Source organism: Pongo pygmaeus, chromosome X, assembly GCF_028885625.2.
Source record: "Pongo pygmaeus isolate AG05252 chromosome X, NHGRI_mPonPyg2-v2.0_pri, whole genome shotgun sequence".
Lineage (NCBI taxonomy): Eukaryota > Metazoa > Chordata > Mammalia > Primates > Hominidae > Pongo > Pongo pygmaeus.
Window position 1 is genome coordinate 44,434,274 of NC_072396.2, and position 15,412 is coordinate 44,449,685.

Sequence of the window (15,412 nt, forward strand, 5' to 3'; positions counted from 1 at the left end):
GGAGTACTGCAATTACTTCCTTCAGACTGGCCTCTCTGCCTCCATTCATCCTCACCTGGTATCTGTTCACCACACTCAAAGCCAGAGGCTTTTCCCTCCCTCCCTACCATGATGCTCTCTCTGAAGTGTAAATCAAATCACGTAATTTTCTTGCTTAAAAAATCTCCAGTGGTATCCTATTAAAACCAGAATAAGATTCAGATCTTACACCATGGCTTCCAGAGCCCTATGTGATCTAGCCCATGCCTATCTTTTCTGTCTCATCTTGCACCCTCTTCTTTTTACTCTAATGTTTCCTTAGAAAGACATATTCACATTTGTCTATGAAAACGACCACTGGCTTCCATATTCCCAGCACCCTGACATTCTCTATCATTTTGCTACTGTATAGTATCTTTATAACTCTTTTCACTATCTGAAATTGTCTTGATTATTGGTTAATTCTTTTTAATTGCTGTCTCCCCCCACTAGAATATCAACCTATGAGAACAAGGATCTTATGTTTCTCACCCACCATAGTGTCCCCTTTAACAAAATAGTGCCTGGACCATTGTAAGCACTCAATAATTACTTGTTGCATGATTGAACGAATGAATGATTGATGAGAAATATCAGTTAAATAATATTTTTTAAACATCCATAACGTGTAAAGGATATGCTAGGTGCTGTACCAAACACAAAATTAGTCACAGTTATCTATTCAGTTATTTTACCGCCTAACAGAAGACAAGCTCGAATAATGGATGAAGGGACAAGCAATTAATAGAGCATAAATGGGTAAGCTTTTGCTTGACATTGGCAGGTAAATGGTAAGAGGTTATCACCTATCAGGAAGCACACCAGAAAGCAAACCATCTCATGCAATTTCAAGGACTCCATTATATCTAGCACACCATAAAATTCATCAGTAGTAATGTGCACTCTGGGATATCTTTAATAAGGTCCAATCCCCTTTTTGACTTTGACATGAAGTTTGCATATTGTTAATCTTGTTATATCTGAGGCAGAATTTTCCACCTGGTGATGCTGACAATGGGTGGAATAAATGATATTGTCTTCCATTTATTGAACTCTTTCCACACTCCATTGTCTTTAAAATCATTATCTTGTTAAATTGTTGCAACAACCATATCAAATATCTATTATTTTTCCACAGTTCACATGTTAGAAAACGGAGTCTTGGACAGTTTAGGAATACATAATGGCGCAACTTCAAGTCAGATCATACTTGACGCAAAACTCATGCTTTTGATACCTCAAAATGTTTTCTAATTAGTCAGCTTACAGCCTTGGAAGTGCAAATACTCACCAAGGGGCATCTCTCTGTTTTACTGTATCTTGACCCTAGAAGTTTGTAGAATCATGCCTAACACACATACCAGTTATTGACATTATTTGCAGCTGTAACAACCTGACAGCCCGTCTATGACAGTCCCCATCATTACAGCCTGTGAAATGGTGTCATATATACTTTAAAGTGACTTACAGTTAGTTTTGTACGATTTCTCAGGATAATTGAAGGGATGGAAATTGCTAGCTCATGCCTTCCTTGCAGAGGCAATTTGTAGTATCTAACTAAAACAAATATCCAGACGTCAATTTAAAATAAAAGTAGTATTTTATTTGCTGCTTCCTAAAATCCTATTTCTTTTGTTCCTTATTTTTTAGGTGGATTGAGGGGCATACAGTAAAGGGAGTAATAAATAACTGAAACCTAACATTGGCCCAGCTGGAGAGCCAATATTTAACAAAAATATTGCTGGAATTCTAGTTGTTATTGTTGCCAATTTGGTGGGAAAAAATAATTCTGGTTTGAAATAAAGGGAGATCTAAAAGTAATTCTGAAGGGCCAGTCCATTCCTAATCCTTTATTTGAATTTACTCTAGGAGCTTCAGTAAGAAAAGAAATAAGAACAATATTTGAAGGACGGAAGGTCAAGGAAGTTAGTGCAATATTTCCGTATTTTTTGCCCTGTTGACTTTTTAAAAGATAAATGTTATAATATTTTTCTACATGAAAAATACATACACATTATATAAAATTTGGAAAATTTATAAGATAAAAAGATGAGAAAACGAGTATCTTCCATATTTCTGCCCCTCCAGAAGATAATTACTAGTCTCATTTTGATGCATTTTTTTTCTAAGTATAGGTATTTTAAAAAATATTTTTACATAGCTGTGATCACACTGAAAATACAATTCATGTTTGTGAAGTGCACTTTGTAAATGATAATAACTGAAAGAATAATCAACATTAGTCTTGGAATGTATGATTGTGCTTTAGTTTGAATAACAATAGGTTGGATATTCTGGGGATTGCTTCATTTAAATCCAGGAAATAATACTGTGTGTATCTTGCTTGGGAAGAGTTAGAAAATTGTCTTGTGTTCTTATACTCCTAGTATCTCAGAATGCTTTATTTTGTCAAATGACAACTTAGAATATTCACTAAGTGGAGGATTAAGCCAAGGGCTATGATAGAAAATGTTGGATCCCTGTGATCCCAAAAACATATGATTGATTTTATCACCAAGAAACTTAAAAGTTCTCTGAGAAGAAAAGACCTAACTGAATTTATTAGAAGCTTTTCATAACAGGAGTTATAAAACAAATGCAGATAATTATATACTTATTATATTTTGAAAATCTAAAGTGTATAATTTAAAACTAAATACTACAATTTTATTACTATTAAAATAAATTATATTGCAAACTACATTCTCATAGAAGTGTTAGATAGCATTAGGTAAATGTTTAAAAGAATATAATTAATAACAGGCATTGATTTCATGCATAAAAGGATTTTACTATTCCAGAATTGGTTGCTTTCAAAGGTTGAAGACATAGGAGAGGCAGAAAGATGTTTATTATAGAGTATTGTATAATGATAATAACAAAAAACAGAAAGTAACCAATGTGTTCAACAGGATGATAATGGACAAATACATTACGTATTCATTTCCCATGGAAAATTCTGGTACTATGAAATATGATGTTTAAAGAATAATTTTTAATGATGTAAAATTTTTAAACATTTTAAAAATAAATGTTTCCATGGTAATATTAAACATTAAAAATACTTCAATGGATGTCCCTTGCTTTTGCAGTGCATATATAAATAGTTGTTTTTAGAAATGAGATCATATACCATACCACAACAGCCTGCTTTTCTATGTGTTTAATATTACTATTTTTTCCAGTCATTAAATATTCCTCTACAACACGATTTTTTAAAACCCTCAAGTACTCAATTTTTTAGATGTTCCATACTTGATTCTGCCGATCTATTGGGCTTTCAGATCCCCCCTTTTAAAAATAATGCTTTGAATCTGCCTCTTTCACTGTTTCTCCCTCTCTCCTTCTCTCCCTATATGCCTCTCTCTTCTTTTGTCTCACTTTCTTAAAGCTAAATTATTAGAAGCTGAATTTTTATATCAAAAGTATATGAATTTTATGTCTTTTGATTATTTCCATTTTTAAGATTCAGATATTCTAAAAGCTTGTTTTTACTTTTAGTTGGCAGTGAATGAATGCCTAAAAATGAAGACATTAACCCCCGAGCCAAACATATTCTCAACTAATGCTCTTTAGCAAGACAGGGAAGTCTCCTTGAATTTGGCTTCCATTTCTCTTATTTTGTTTACCACAAATTTACCATGTGCTTGAGTTGGAACCCTCATAATCCTTTCCATTTTCCCTGCTGTCCAAGAGCAGCGTGGCCTCTCCATGTGGTCTGACTATACAAGCCTTCACAATTTCTCTACAGTTCCCAGTTCTGCCAACAAGAATTTAATGCTTAACTCATGGGTACTTGTTTTTTCACTAAAGGGGAACAGCCAGTCCAGTCACACATGTTTCCCCTGTAGTTGTGAACTATCTACACAAAGGCTTTAGAGGTTCCTCTTTAAGTCCTTGAAGAGTTGCACTACTTCACACAAGGTATGGCAAATGCACATGCTAACCATCTCCACATTTGACCACCAGTGAAGAATACAAAAATTGTCCTATATCAACAACTTGATAAATGAGAGCTTTAAGCTGATGGCTTTAAGCTGTTTTAGATAAAGAAAGTGGTACCTTCTGGTCTGTTCTGAGGATTTCACAGGGTAACACCACCTTTGTGATACAAAACTACTCCAAAGAAGTAAGTTGTATGTACAGATATCTTCAGGGTAGGAGCCAATTCCAATGGTTTTCAGCATTCCACTTGGCCGGTGGTGTGGTTTTAGACACAGAGCAGCTACTTGTCCCATACTTGTTGAACGGTATTGCTAAATAAACCTGAAAGGTGGTCACCGTAAATGCCTGTGCCTAATGGCAAGACTTACTCAGTCCAGCAGAGCTTGTCCACTAGCTCCTTCATTGTCATGTTGTCCCACTCTTCTGCAAGGGGAGCCTTCCATGGGGCATCACTCGGAATCTACATTCAGATGAGGATTCGAAGGAGAAAGACAAATGTAATTTTCTATTTTATTTTATTCATTTTTGTAATTTTCCATTTTAAATAACTATTCAAATAGTATTAAAAACTCTACCTTAAAGAGGAAAAATGTTAAGTTTTCCAAATTCATCCAATATTGCTTTTATTGCATAATCAATGCTGTCTATGTAGCTTTCCTATTATAGATCTGTACCACTCAAGCCATATTTAATTTGTGATAAAACTCCCTGCACAATAAATAGAGGCATGTTGTAACTGGGCTATTTCTAGATATGGATTCCTAAGTTACTAACTTCTAGAGAACATTCATAAATTTAACTCTTTAACAAGGATCACGGAGCTGCAGCAAATCATGTCTATGGAGTTTTCAGTTAAGCTTTATGTGTGTTCAGGAATAGAAAACCGAACACCACATGTTCTCACTCATAAGTGGGAGTTGAACAATGAGAACATATGGACACAGGGAGGGGAACATCACACACTAGGGCCTGTCGGGGGTTGGGGGGCAAGGGGAGGGAGAGCATCAGGACAAATACCTAATGCATGTGGGGCTTAAAACCTAGATGACGGGTTGATAGATGCAGAAAACCACCATGGCACATGTGTACCTATGTAACAAACCTGCACGTTCTGCACATGTATCCCGGAGCTTAAAGTAAAAGAAAAAAAAAAAAAAGCTTTATGTATGATTACTTATGACTTGTTTGGGCATGGTGGTGAATCAAAGACCCAGAAGTCTAATTTTGCTACGTACTGAAGATTTCCAAAATTTGAAACATCATTCCAAGAAGACTGACTGACACCCAATCTCCTGCCCACTCATCATTAGTATACAAATATCAATCTGTTTGACATCTTATTATTGCAGAGGTTAGAAACAAGTTCATTCATTCATTTCACAAATCTTTAGTTACCATGTGTTCACAATGTGCTAGGTGTTGGAGATATATTGTACTTTCTTTCTTTGAAGGACTAAACTTATTACAAAAAGAATACAAATATAGTCAAAAAAGCTTTACCTCTCGCCCCATGTCATCCATTGTCCTCCAAAAGTTGTTATGATCTAAGTAGGTAATTGGATTCCACACAGGTGGGAATGGACCCCTGAAGGGGTATGATTTGCCCTGTGAGATACAAGATATTTTTAAAAGGAAATATTTACTACAATGTAAAAGTAGGTAATCTGCCAAATTGGTAAATGTCTGCAAGCAAAATTATGTGAGTTATCAATATGTAACATACACTCAACTTTTTAGCTCCTTGTGTCCTCAGAACCCCACTTAACTTTTTAGCATAGAGATTGCCAGCAAAATTCTCTGTTAATTAAGTTCACTGCCACACCAAGCACGGTAAAGAGGTTTCTCTCTGAAACTGGAGCCCTTACCATATAAAATTTAAATACCAGTACATAAGTGGAGTTAACCTAAGGAAATCTTATTTGCCAATGGTACTTGCAAATATCTCAGAGTCAGGAGCCTCTGTGTGCCTGGAGAGTCAGAAAATTATAACTATAAGCATTATACAACTTAGAAGGGGATCAAAAATCAATCACAAGAATGCAACCATCTGTTAGAAGAACCACAAAACAGAGCCCAGAAAGCTTTCCCAAGGACTCAGATGTGCTAGGTAAACACAGGAGTTCCCAGAGATCAGCAAAGTCAAAGCAGAAAGATTAGACAACTTCAAGCTTCTCTTCTAGACATGTTATACCACCTGGTTCTTCCCACAGGGATACCTCAACACAGAAATAAAGGGAACACATTGTTCCAAGGATTTAAAATAAATAATATCTGGGAGGATTAACCTGTTGATGGCACTTAAGAGACACGCACAAAAACCACTTTGGGTCAATCTGAAAACCCGAGTCAGAAGCCAGGCTGTGCATTCTGATAGCATCTTTCAACCGAATCAGAATAACTTAAGGTTCTCAGTCAACAGAAACTTCCCCAAAACTCTGAGTCATTCAACAAAGATGCACCTTCTGTTGATGTTGTAGGCAGAGAAACTAGAATTGTGGAATAAGAGATTTCATATTTGTTCTTGTATTAATTCTGTGGCCATGTTGGTGTTCTCTCTCCAACAAGGCCATAAGATTCTCAGGAAAGGGTTGAGATACAGCTTTATGTTTCTTCTCAGCCGGGATTCCTTAGAGAAACAGAACCAACAGGAGAGAGAGAGAAAGAGAGAGAGAGAGAGATACATACATAGATATATAGATACATAGATACATAGATATAGATAGATGATATTGATATAGATACAGATGGAGAGAGAGACAGAGACAGAGAGAAGGATTCAGATTTATTTTAAGGAATTAGCTCATGTTGATTGAGAGGAACGGCAAGTCCAAAATCTGTAGGGTAGGTCATGGACCCAGGGAAGAGTTGCAGTTTGACTTCAAAGGCAGTCTGCTGGCAGAATTCCCTCTTTTCCTGGGAGACATCAATCTTTTTCTCTTAAGGACTTCAACTGATTGGATAAAGTCCATTCACATTATGGAAGTTAATCTGCTTTGCTCAAAGTCTACTGATTTAAATGTTAACCTTATCTTAAAAATAGCCTGACAGAAACATTAGAATAATATTTGTCCAAATATCTAGACAAGTTGACATATAAAATTAACTGTCACCCTTCTTAATTAACACTATTGAGGTGTACTTTACATACAATGTATTCATTTTATTTTATTTTAGTTTCCATATTTTGTTTTTTATGGTTAAAAGTAATTTTAAAAATTTTAACCTGCCATTAAAACTGTATATATTTATAATACACAACATAATATTTTGAAATATGTATACCCTGTGGAATGGCTAAATTGAGCTAATTAACATATGCATTACCTTACATACCTATCATTTTGGGAGGTGAGAACACATAAAATCTATTCTCTTAGCAATCTTCAAGACTATAATACATTGTTTTTAATTATAGTTACTATGTTGTACAATAGATCCCTTGAACTTATTTCTCCTATCTAACTAAAATTTTGTATCCTTTGACCAATATTTCCTCAAAAATGTACTCACATTAAATAATTTAACATGCAATTTGGGGAGTTATGACATATGTATACACCTATGTAACTACCACTCCAATCAAGATATAAAACATTCCCATCACTCCAGAAAGTTCCCTCTTTCCCCTTCCTAGACAATCCCTGTCCCCTTTCTGGCCCTGGGCAACCACTGTTCAGTTGTCTGTCACTTATAGATTGTTTTTGCTTGTTTTCACATTTTTTAATGGACTCATACAAGATGTACAGCTTTGTATCGGGCGTCTTTTGCTCAGCATGATATTTCTGAGGTTTGTCTAAGTTTCCGTGTGTTCCTTTTTATTGCTAAGTACTAGTCCATTGTATGGATGCACCACGGTTTGTGTCACCTGTTGATAACTATTTCTAGTTTTGATCTGCTGTGAACAAAACTGCTATAAACATTCTTGTACAGGTCTTTTTGTGTACATATGTTTTTTTCTCCTCTTGGGTCAATGCCTAGTAGTGGAATGGCTGAGTCACATGGTGGGTGTATGTTTAACTTTTTAAGTTTAATAGTGTTCCAAAGTTGTTGCACTGCTTTACATTACCAACAGCAATATATGAAAGTTCTAGTTGATCAGCATACTGACACTTGCTGATTTTTCTTTTATGCTTTATGCTTTAAATATAGTTTCTATTTGTTTTACACATTTTTACAAAGTAATTTGTTTTACAAATTTTTACAAAGTAACTTTGTTTTTACAAAGTAATGTTTGTTTTATAAAGTAACTTTGTTTTACAAAGTAATATTTGTTTTACAAAAAAGTTGCAAAGATAGTATAGAAAGTTCCCATATACCTTTCACCTAGTTTTCTCTAATGTTAGCATCTTACATTACATGGTACATTGACCAAGACCAGGATATCGACACTGGTAGGTCACTATATACTAAACTTCAGATTTTATTTGGATTTCACCCATTTGTCCACTAACCAACCTTTTTCTGTTGCAGGATCCCATCCAGGATACCACATTTCATTTAGTTGTCCTGTCTTCTTAGTCTTCTATGGTCTGTGATAGTTTCTCAGTAGTCCCTCATTTTTCATAACCTTCAAAGTCTGAAGAATACTGGTCAGTTATCTGGTAGAATATCCCTTAATTTGGTTCTGTCTGAAGTTATTTTTTTTCATTTTTAGATTAGGACTATGAATTTTGGGGAAGACTACCACAAAGACCAAGTGCTCTTGTCATCATGTCACCTCTGAGGGCACGTGATATCAATATGACTTATCACAAATGATGTCAACCTTGATTCCTTGCTCAGGGTGGTGTCTGTCAGGTCTCTCCACTGTAGAGTTGCTATTCACCCTTCTTCCATGCTCTGTTCTTTGGAAGAGAGTCATTAAGTTCAGACATCCTCAAGAGGGGATGGTGGGAGCTAACCTCCACTTCCTGGAGATGGAGAATCCCCACAAATTTTTTGAATTCTTTTCTGAGGAAGATTTTCCTCTTTTCCCCTTTTACTTGCTTATTCATTCATTTATTTATAACAGTGGACATATATATGTCTTTTATACCTTGTGTTATAATCCAATACTATATGATTTATTTGTTGCTCAAATTATTCTACTTCTGAGCACTCCTTCAGGTCGGCTCCTGTGTCCCTTTGACATGCCCCCATACTTTTGTCTGTTGAGCATTTTTTTTTTCATTTTTGGCACTAGAAGATTCTCCAGACTCATCTTCTATTTTCTCTGCCCAAGCCCTAGGACCTGTCATTTGTCCAAGAAGCCTTTCCTTTTATCAAGAGAGTGGTATTTAGAAGCAAGTTCTGGCTGCTGAGTGCATGCTGATTTTGTTTTATAATCAGCTTTATTGAGAAATAATTCATGTTCCATACAACTTGCATGCTGACCTGAAAACCTCCACTTATCCCTCCTCCATCAGAGCTCAATACATAAAACTTGCTCAGCAGAAGCCTGTGGATTGATCCAGGGACCATTCTCCACGAAGAAGAAGTCAATCCCCATTCTAGCTCTGCCTCTCCTAAGATGACTGACACAGAGTAAGACAGTTACTTAATCTTCCAGGCCCCAGATATCAGTCTTTGTAATTCAACATCTATTGACTCCATCGTCTTCTTCCAGGAAGTATGCCCAGATTACCATAAACAGTTGGGTTAGGTGGTCTTCTCAGTGTCCCAGAGCTCTCTGTTTCTCTTTCATCTGCCACTAACTCCACTGCATCAGTTTCATGCATTTACTATTCTATCTCATTCATTGGGCCCTACGCTGCAAGAGCATGGGCTCTGGAGCCAGTCTCCCTGGGTTGAGTCATGGTCTGCCACTCACCAGCTGTGTTAAGTTGCTTAACTTCTCTGTGCTTCAGTTAACTCAGTAGTGAAATGTGATCATAGTAACTGTCTTGGAGGCATGTTAGAAAGATGAAGTGTGTTGATACATGTAAATCACTTTGAACAGTGGCTGGCATGTTGTAAGTTCTCAATCAATATTATTAACGCAGCTGCTACTGTTGTAATTATAATCTTTGTATGCCTAGGACGTGCTGGCAGAGGCTGCTGGCACACAGTAGGTTCACAATACATGCTTGATATAATCTCAGCTGTGTGACCTTGAACTTGTCATTTATTTGACACACACTGTCCCGATTTATAAACTGATCTTTTGTACTTTGGTTCCTTATAACTATCTGTCCTACTTGTTTTAAGTCTCCCCTTGAACCCAGACCCATTATGGTCTCTGCAGATCCCTACCAGCAGACTAGTGTCCAACCCTGCCCCCTCAACACAATGCACTTGTACAAAGGGGGTGTGGGATGGAACTTAAATAGCAAAGAACCAAATCAAGCTGCACATTGAGAGCAATGTGCATCTATGACTGGTGTACAAAGTCATCCTTCTGGACTATCAGTGTGGCATTGTGCCCACGAGTAAAGGGAATCACAAAGAGATAAAACCATAAGCAGTTGAATAGCCACACCATAAGTGGGAAGAACAGCATATTTTTGCCTGAAAATCCATTAATAAAAAGATAGGAAGAAATCAGTATTCAGCCAAACAATTAAATTATTTAGGTTTTTTGTTTGCTTGTTTTCACAAACGCATTGGTTCAGCCAGAAATCACCACCAGATGACTTGAAGAAGAGTGTGAGCCCAGCAGATGTGGTTAATTCATGTCTGTCTGTCACTGCCAGGGCCTGCACCAGCAACCATGGCAGCTCCTAGAAACATAAAGACAATTGATTCAGAAAGTGAGAGCTCCGTCTGACACATGGGGCTTGGCCTGGGAAAAGGTGAAGGACAGCTTTTGGAACAAGGCAGGGTTAACTACCTAACCATGACCTGCATGTGGAGCCCTGCCCAACAAAAGCATCCTGCACATCTATCTTATCTATCTATCTATCTATCTATCTATCTATCTATCTATCTATGCCCAGGCTGGAGTGCAGTGGCACAATCTTGGCTCACTGCAACCTCTGCCTCCTTGGTTCAAGCGATTCTCCTGCCTCAGCCTCCTGAGTAGCTGGGATTGCAGGTGCACACCACCATGCCTGGCTAATTTTTGTATTTTTAGTAGAGACGTGGTTTCACCATGTTGGCCAGGCTGGTCTTGAACTCCTGACCTCAAGTAATCCTCCCAAAGTGCTGGAATTACAGGTGTGAGTCACCGCACCTGGCCACATCCTTCTATATTAACCTCCCACCAGAACACATAAGATGGGCACCTCTCCACAATCCCTCCTTCCTTTCCCCAGAGATAAATTATTTGTATAGTACATGTCATATGGAAGCGCTGTGATGAGGGTGGGAAGGGGCCCCTTCCAAGACTCTATTTGACAGATCCCATCTGAATAACCCAGTTGAAATGTCACCTTAGCTGAATTATACGGATTCTCATTCAATGGAGTCCCAAAAACATTGAGGGTTGCCCAAATAGCAATAATCCCAGCAATGCGATGGTGTCAAAGATCAGCTGTTAAAGCCCTCCTAACTCAGGAATGCTCCTAGAAAGGAGGTTTGCTCAAAACTCTAAAACCAAAAACTGAGTAAATGTGTGAGTAAATGGAAACCAAACAATATGTAAAGGAAACTATCATGAAGCAGAATAAAACACTTTATCCTTTAACCTCCTTGGTGTCTTATGTCTAAGCAGGCAACAGCTTAGTTTAGCTAAATTCATAAAAACAAATCTTCTTTTGTAAGATTAGGGAAAACTTCTGATAAACAAAGGAAAAAGCTATTGTCAGACTCATAAAAAATTGCAAATCTTCAAGCTTCAGGGAGTAAGTTGGGTAAGGAGGAAATGTTTAAGTTTATAAGATTACACAATCTGAGGCAAGAGTTTTGTGCCTCAGATTTGGCCATGATAGAAACAGTCCAGTGATTATTACTGTTTTGAACATTGTCCAGGGAGGCTTGTTCTTCTGAAGAAATCATGAGAAGACATTAGAATAAGTCCTTGTCCTAGGATGTGCCTAAGTTAAAAGGTCTAATTACATATAGCATTTTTCTTTGATCATTACAGCAGCCCTGTTAGGTAGGTCCAGCAGAAGTTATTTCTTCCTTTTACAGGTAAAGGAAATAAAGCTCAGATAAGTTTAAATGACTAGATTGGGATCTCATAGCTCATGAGTGAAAGCTATTGGAAGTTCAATTTGATTTACAGTAGCTGCCATGGTCACTGTCTTCTATCAAGCCAGATGTGAACAAGATATGCAAATTTAAATTAATGTCACTCACTCATTTTGTTTGTTTTAGAAAACAGTTTTTAATAAAAAATTATTATGTTTACTTATAGTAGGGTTATTATTGTTATTTTAAGTAAGTCATGTCAATAAATATTTTTAAGATTCTCAATTTCAATTTATAAGATGGCAAGTATAGAGAGATAGAGCCACAGAAACAAAAGCTACTTGGAATTCTTAATAATTTTTAAGACCCTAAAACTTAAAGTATAATAATAATAAAAACAAAAGAAAAAAAAAGAATGTAAAAAGGTTAGAGGCTCTGGACTAGAATCTCATTAGAAGGATTACAAGATGATTTTTAAGAGACCAACAGAACTGACTTGAACCAGCTCTTCAAAGTAATAGCTGTATGAATACAGGCAAATTGCTCAACATTTGTAAGCTTCAGTTCTCTTATCATCAAAATTGGAATCATGATACCTATCTTGGATGTACTGTAGGAATAATGGAGATTATACAAGGTACACAGGATGCATGCACTAAATGGATATTGCTGATGGTTTTGTGATCATTATGAGTGTACCATCATTTATACAACCACTTCTTACCCATAAATCCATGACCACACTTTTGATGAATCTCCTCTGGATGAATTCCTAGCATCAGAATTCCTGCCATGAAAATTTGTCTTTGACTTTTTAAAGCAGACTTTCTGAAAAACAGTAACCAAACTGATCCTCACACGGCCTCATTTTGGAGCCTGTATGTTCAGTTAAAACATTTGAACTCCACTTCCTAGAATTGTCACCTAGTGAGTGAGTGAGTGGCTCTCAGAAACAGGCTGGCTGGGTCACATGTCCATTACTATTATCAACATCAATGTTCTACATGTCCTTCTCCCTTCCTTACCTCTGTTCTGGAGGTAAAGACCTGACACCCCAATTTCTGTCACATTTGGGAAGCCCTTTTGCCATCATATTCTTGATGCTGGACCCAGTCCCTGTCAGTAGAAACAGATGACCTGGTCCTTCTCAGATTCAGTTCCTGAGGAGTGACCTTTTTCTCTCAGAATGTCTCCTCTGATGTTCATGGGAACCTTGCCCTTCTAACCGTTGGGAGCCAGGGTAAGCCACCTTCCCCTCTATAACTCAATCATTTTTACAGTTATGAACAAGGGTTGTTCTTGGGCCATAAACTAATTTGAAGGACCAAGCTTTTCTTTTGACCTATACTTGCAGTTTGAGAGAAAATAAAATTAGTCTTTCCCATCAGGGAGGAGGGGAGAAGTCCTGCAAATTGTAGTTGGGCAAATGGTTGTCTTCTTCTGTTCGTGTGCCTATTTCATGACCCTTGTTCACATTTCCAATTTTTTTAATTTTTAAAAAGTTTTCTGGGTACATAGTAGGTGTATATACTTATGGGGCACATGAGATGTTTTGATGATACAGGCATGCAATGTGTAATAATCACATCATGGAGAATGGGGTATCCATCCCCTCAAGCATTTATCCTTTGTGTCACAAACAATCCAATTATACCCCTTGGTTGTATTTAAATATACAATTAAATTATTATTGACTAGAGTCACCCTGTTGTGCCATCAAACAGTAGGTCTTATTCATTCTTTAACTATTTTTTTTGGATCCATTAACCATCCTTATCTTCCTCCCACCACCATTCTACTATCCTTCACAGCCTCTGGTAAGCATCCTCTACTCTCTATGTCCATGAGTTCAATTGTTTTGATTTTAGATCCCACAAATAAGTGAGAACATGTGATGTTTGTCTTTCTGTGCCTGGTTTACTTCACTTAACATAATGATCTCCAGTTCCATCCATGTTATTGCAAATGACAGGATCTCATTCTTTTTATGGCTGTATAGTACTTCATAGTGTACACGTACCGCATTTCCTTTATCCATTAATCTGTTGGTGGACACTTAGGTTGCTTCCAAATGTTGGCTATTGTGAACAGAGCTGCAACAAACATGGGAGTGCAGATACCTCTTTGATATGCTGATTTCCTTTCTTTGGGGTGTATACCCAGCAGTGGGATTGCTGGATCATATGGTAGCTCCATTTTTAGTTTTTTGAGGAACTTCCAAATGGTTCTCCATAGTCCATAGTGGTTGCACTACTTTACATTCCCACCAACAATGTGCAAATATTCCCTTTTCTCTACATCCTTGCCATAATTTGCTACTACCTGTCTTTTGGATATAAGCCGTTTTAACTGGGGTGAGATGCTATCTTACTGTAGTTTGGATTTGCAACGAGGTTGAGCAGCTTTTCATATGTCTATTTGCCATTTGGATGTCTTCTTTTGAGAAATGTCTATTAAAATGTTTTGTCCATTTTTTGATCAGATAATTAGATTTTTTTCTTATAGAATTGCTTGCTAACATTTCTAAGCACCCAGAATTGGCACTGATACTGTCTTCTGATTGCACCATCACAGGGATGAAACTGGAGTGAGGTGCAGACAATGGCAATGCTGCATTTTTGGAATCTTCCAGCAGCACCACAGCATGTGAAAGGCCTGGGATTGTCCACATAGAAAGAAATGGGGAAGATGGGAGTTGTAGTGGCTGAGAAACCAGGCAAAGCCCTGCAGGAATAATAATAAGAAGCAATAATGACAACAAGTAGTATTGAGTGCTTACTCTGTTCAGGCCCTGTTCTGTGCACTTCATATGTATTGATTCAATCTTCACAGTGACCCTATGAGATAGGCATCATGTTGTCCTTTTCAGATGAAGAAAATGAGGCATACAGAGATAAATAATTATATTTTGCCTAAGATCTCACAACTAGTATGTGGCAGCAGGATTTAAATTCAGACATTCAAAGACCAATGCTCTTGATCATGAAGCTTCCCAGCCTTTCCTTTTAATTATAATGATTGAACACTATTTGCCAGACACTGGGCTAATAGGTTTAAGTTAATTCATTTAATCCTCACAAAGATCCAGTGAGTAAGCTGCTGATAGTTTCATCTTGCAGTTGAGTTTCATAGCACATAGGGTTGAGTAACTTGTCCAAGGTCACACAGTTTGCATACTGCAGAAACTGAATTTAACCTCAGATTTGTGTATGTAGAGCTCACGTTCTTTCTTCTTAAACAGCTTTATTGCAGCATAAGTGACATACAATAAATTGCACATGAGTAATAGAGTTCAAGCTCTTGTCAGGTCTCTGCTCTATGAGCCACTTCTCATTTGGTCCAAAGATGGTCTCTGGAAGGCATTTAGATCAAGTAACCACTTGAGATTCTTACAAACTAG

At 37.1% G+C, this 15,412-nt stretch overlaps 1 protein-coding gene across 1 annotated transcript in view; it reads right to left on the reverse strand.

The window, feature by feature from the left end:
- The window catches only part of MAOB (monoamine oxidase B), a 121,238-nt gene that overhangs the window by 31,135 nt on the left and 74,691 nt on the right, over positions 1 to 15,412 (reverse strand). Inside the window, exons 4-5 of the mRNA XM_054472753.1 lie at positions 5,464 to 5,568; positions 4,332 to 4,423 (exon numbers count right to left, since the gene is read on the reverse strand). Coding sequence (XP_054328728.1) covers positions 4,332 to 4,423; positions 5,464 to 5,568 — 197 coding nt within the window. The remainder of the gene's footprint in view (positions 1 to 4,331; positions 4,424 to 5,463; positions 5,569 to 15,412) is intronic.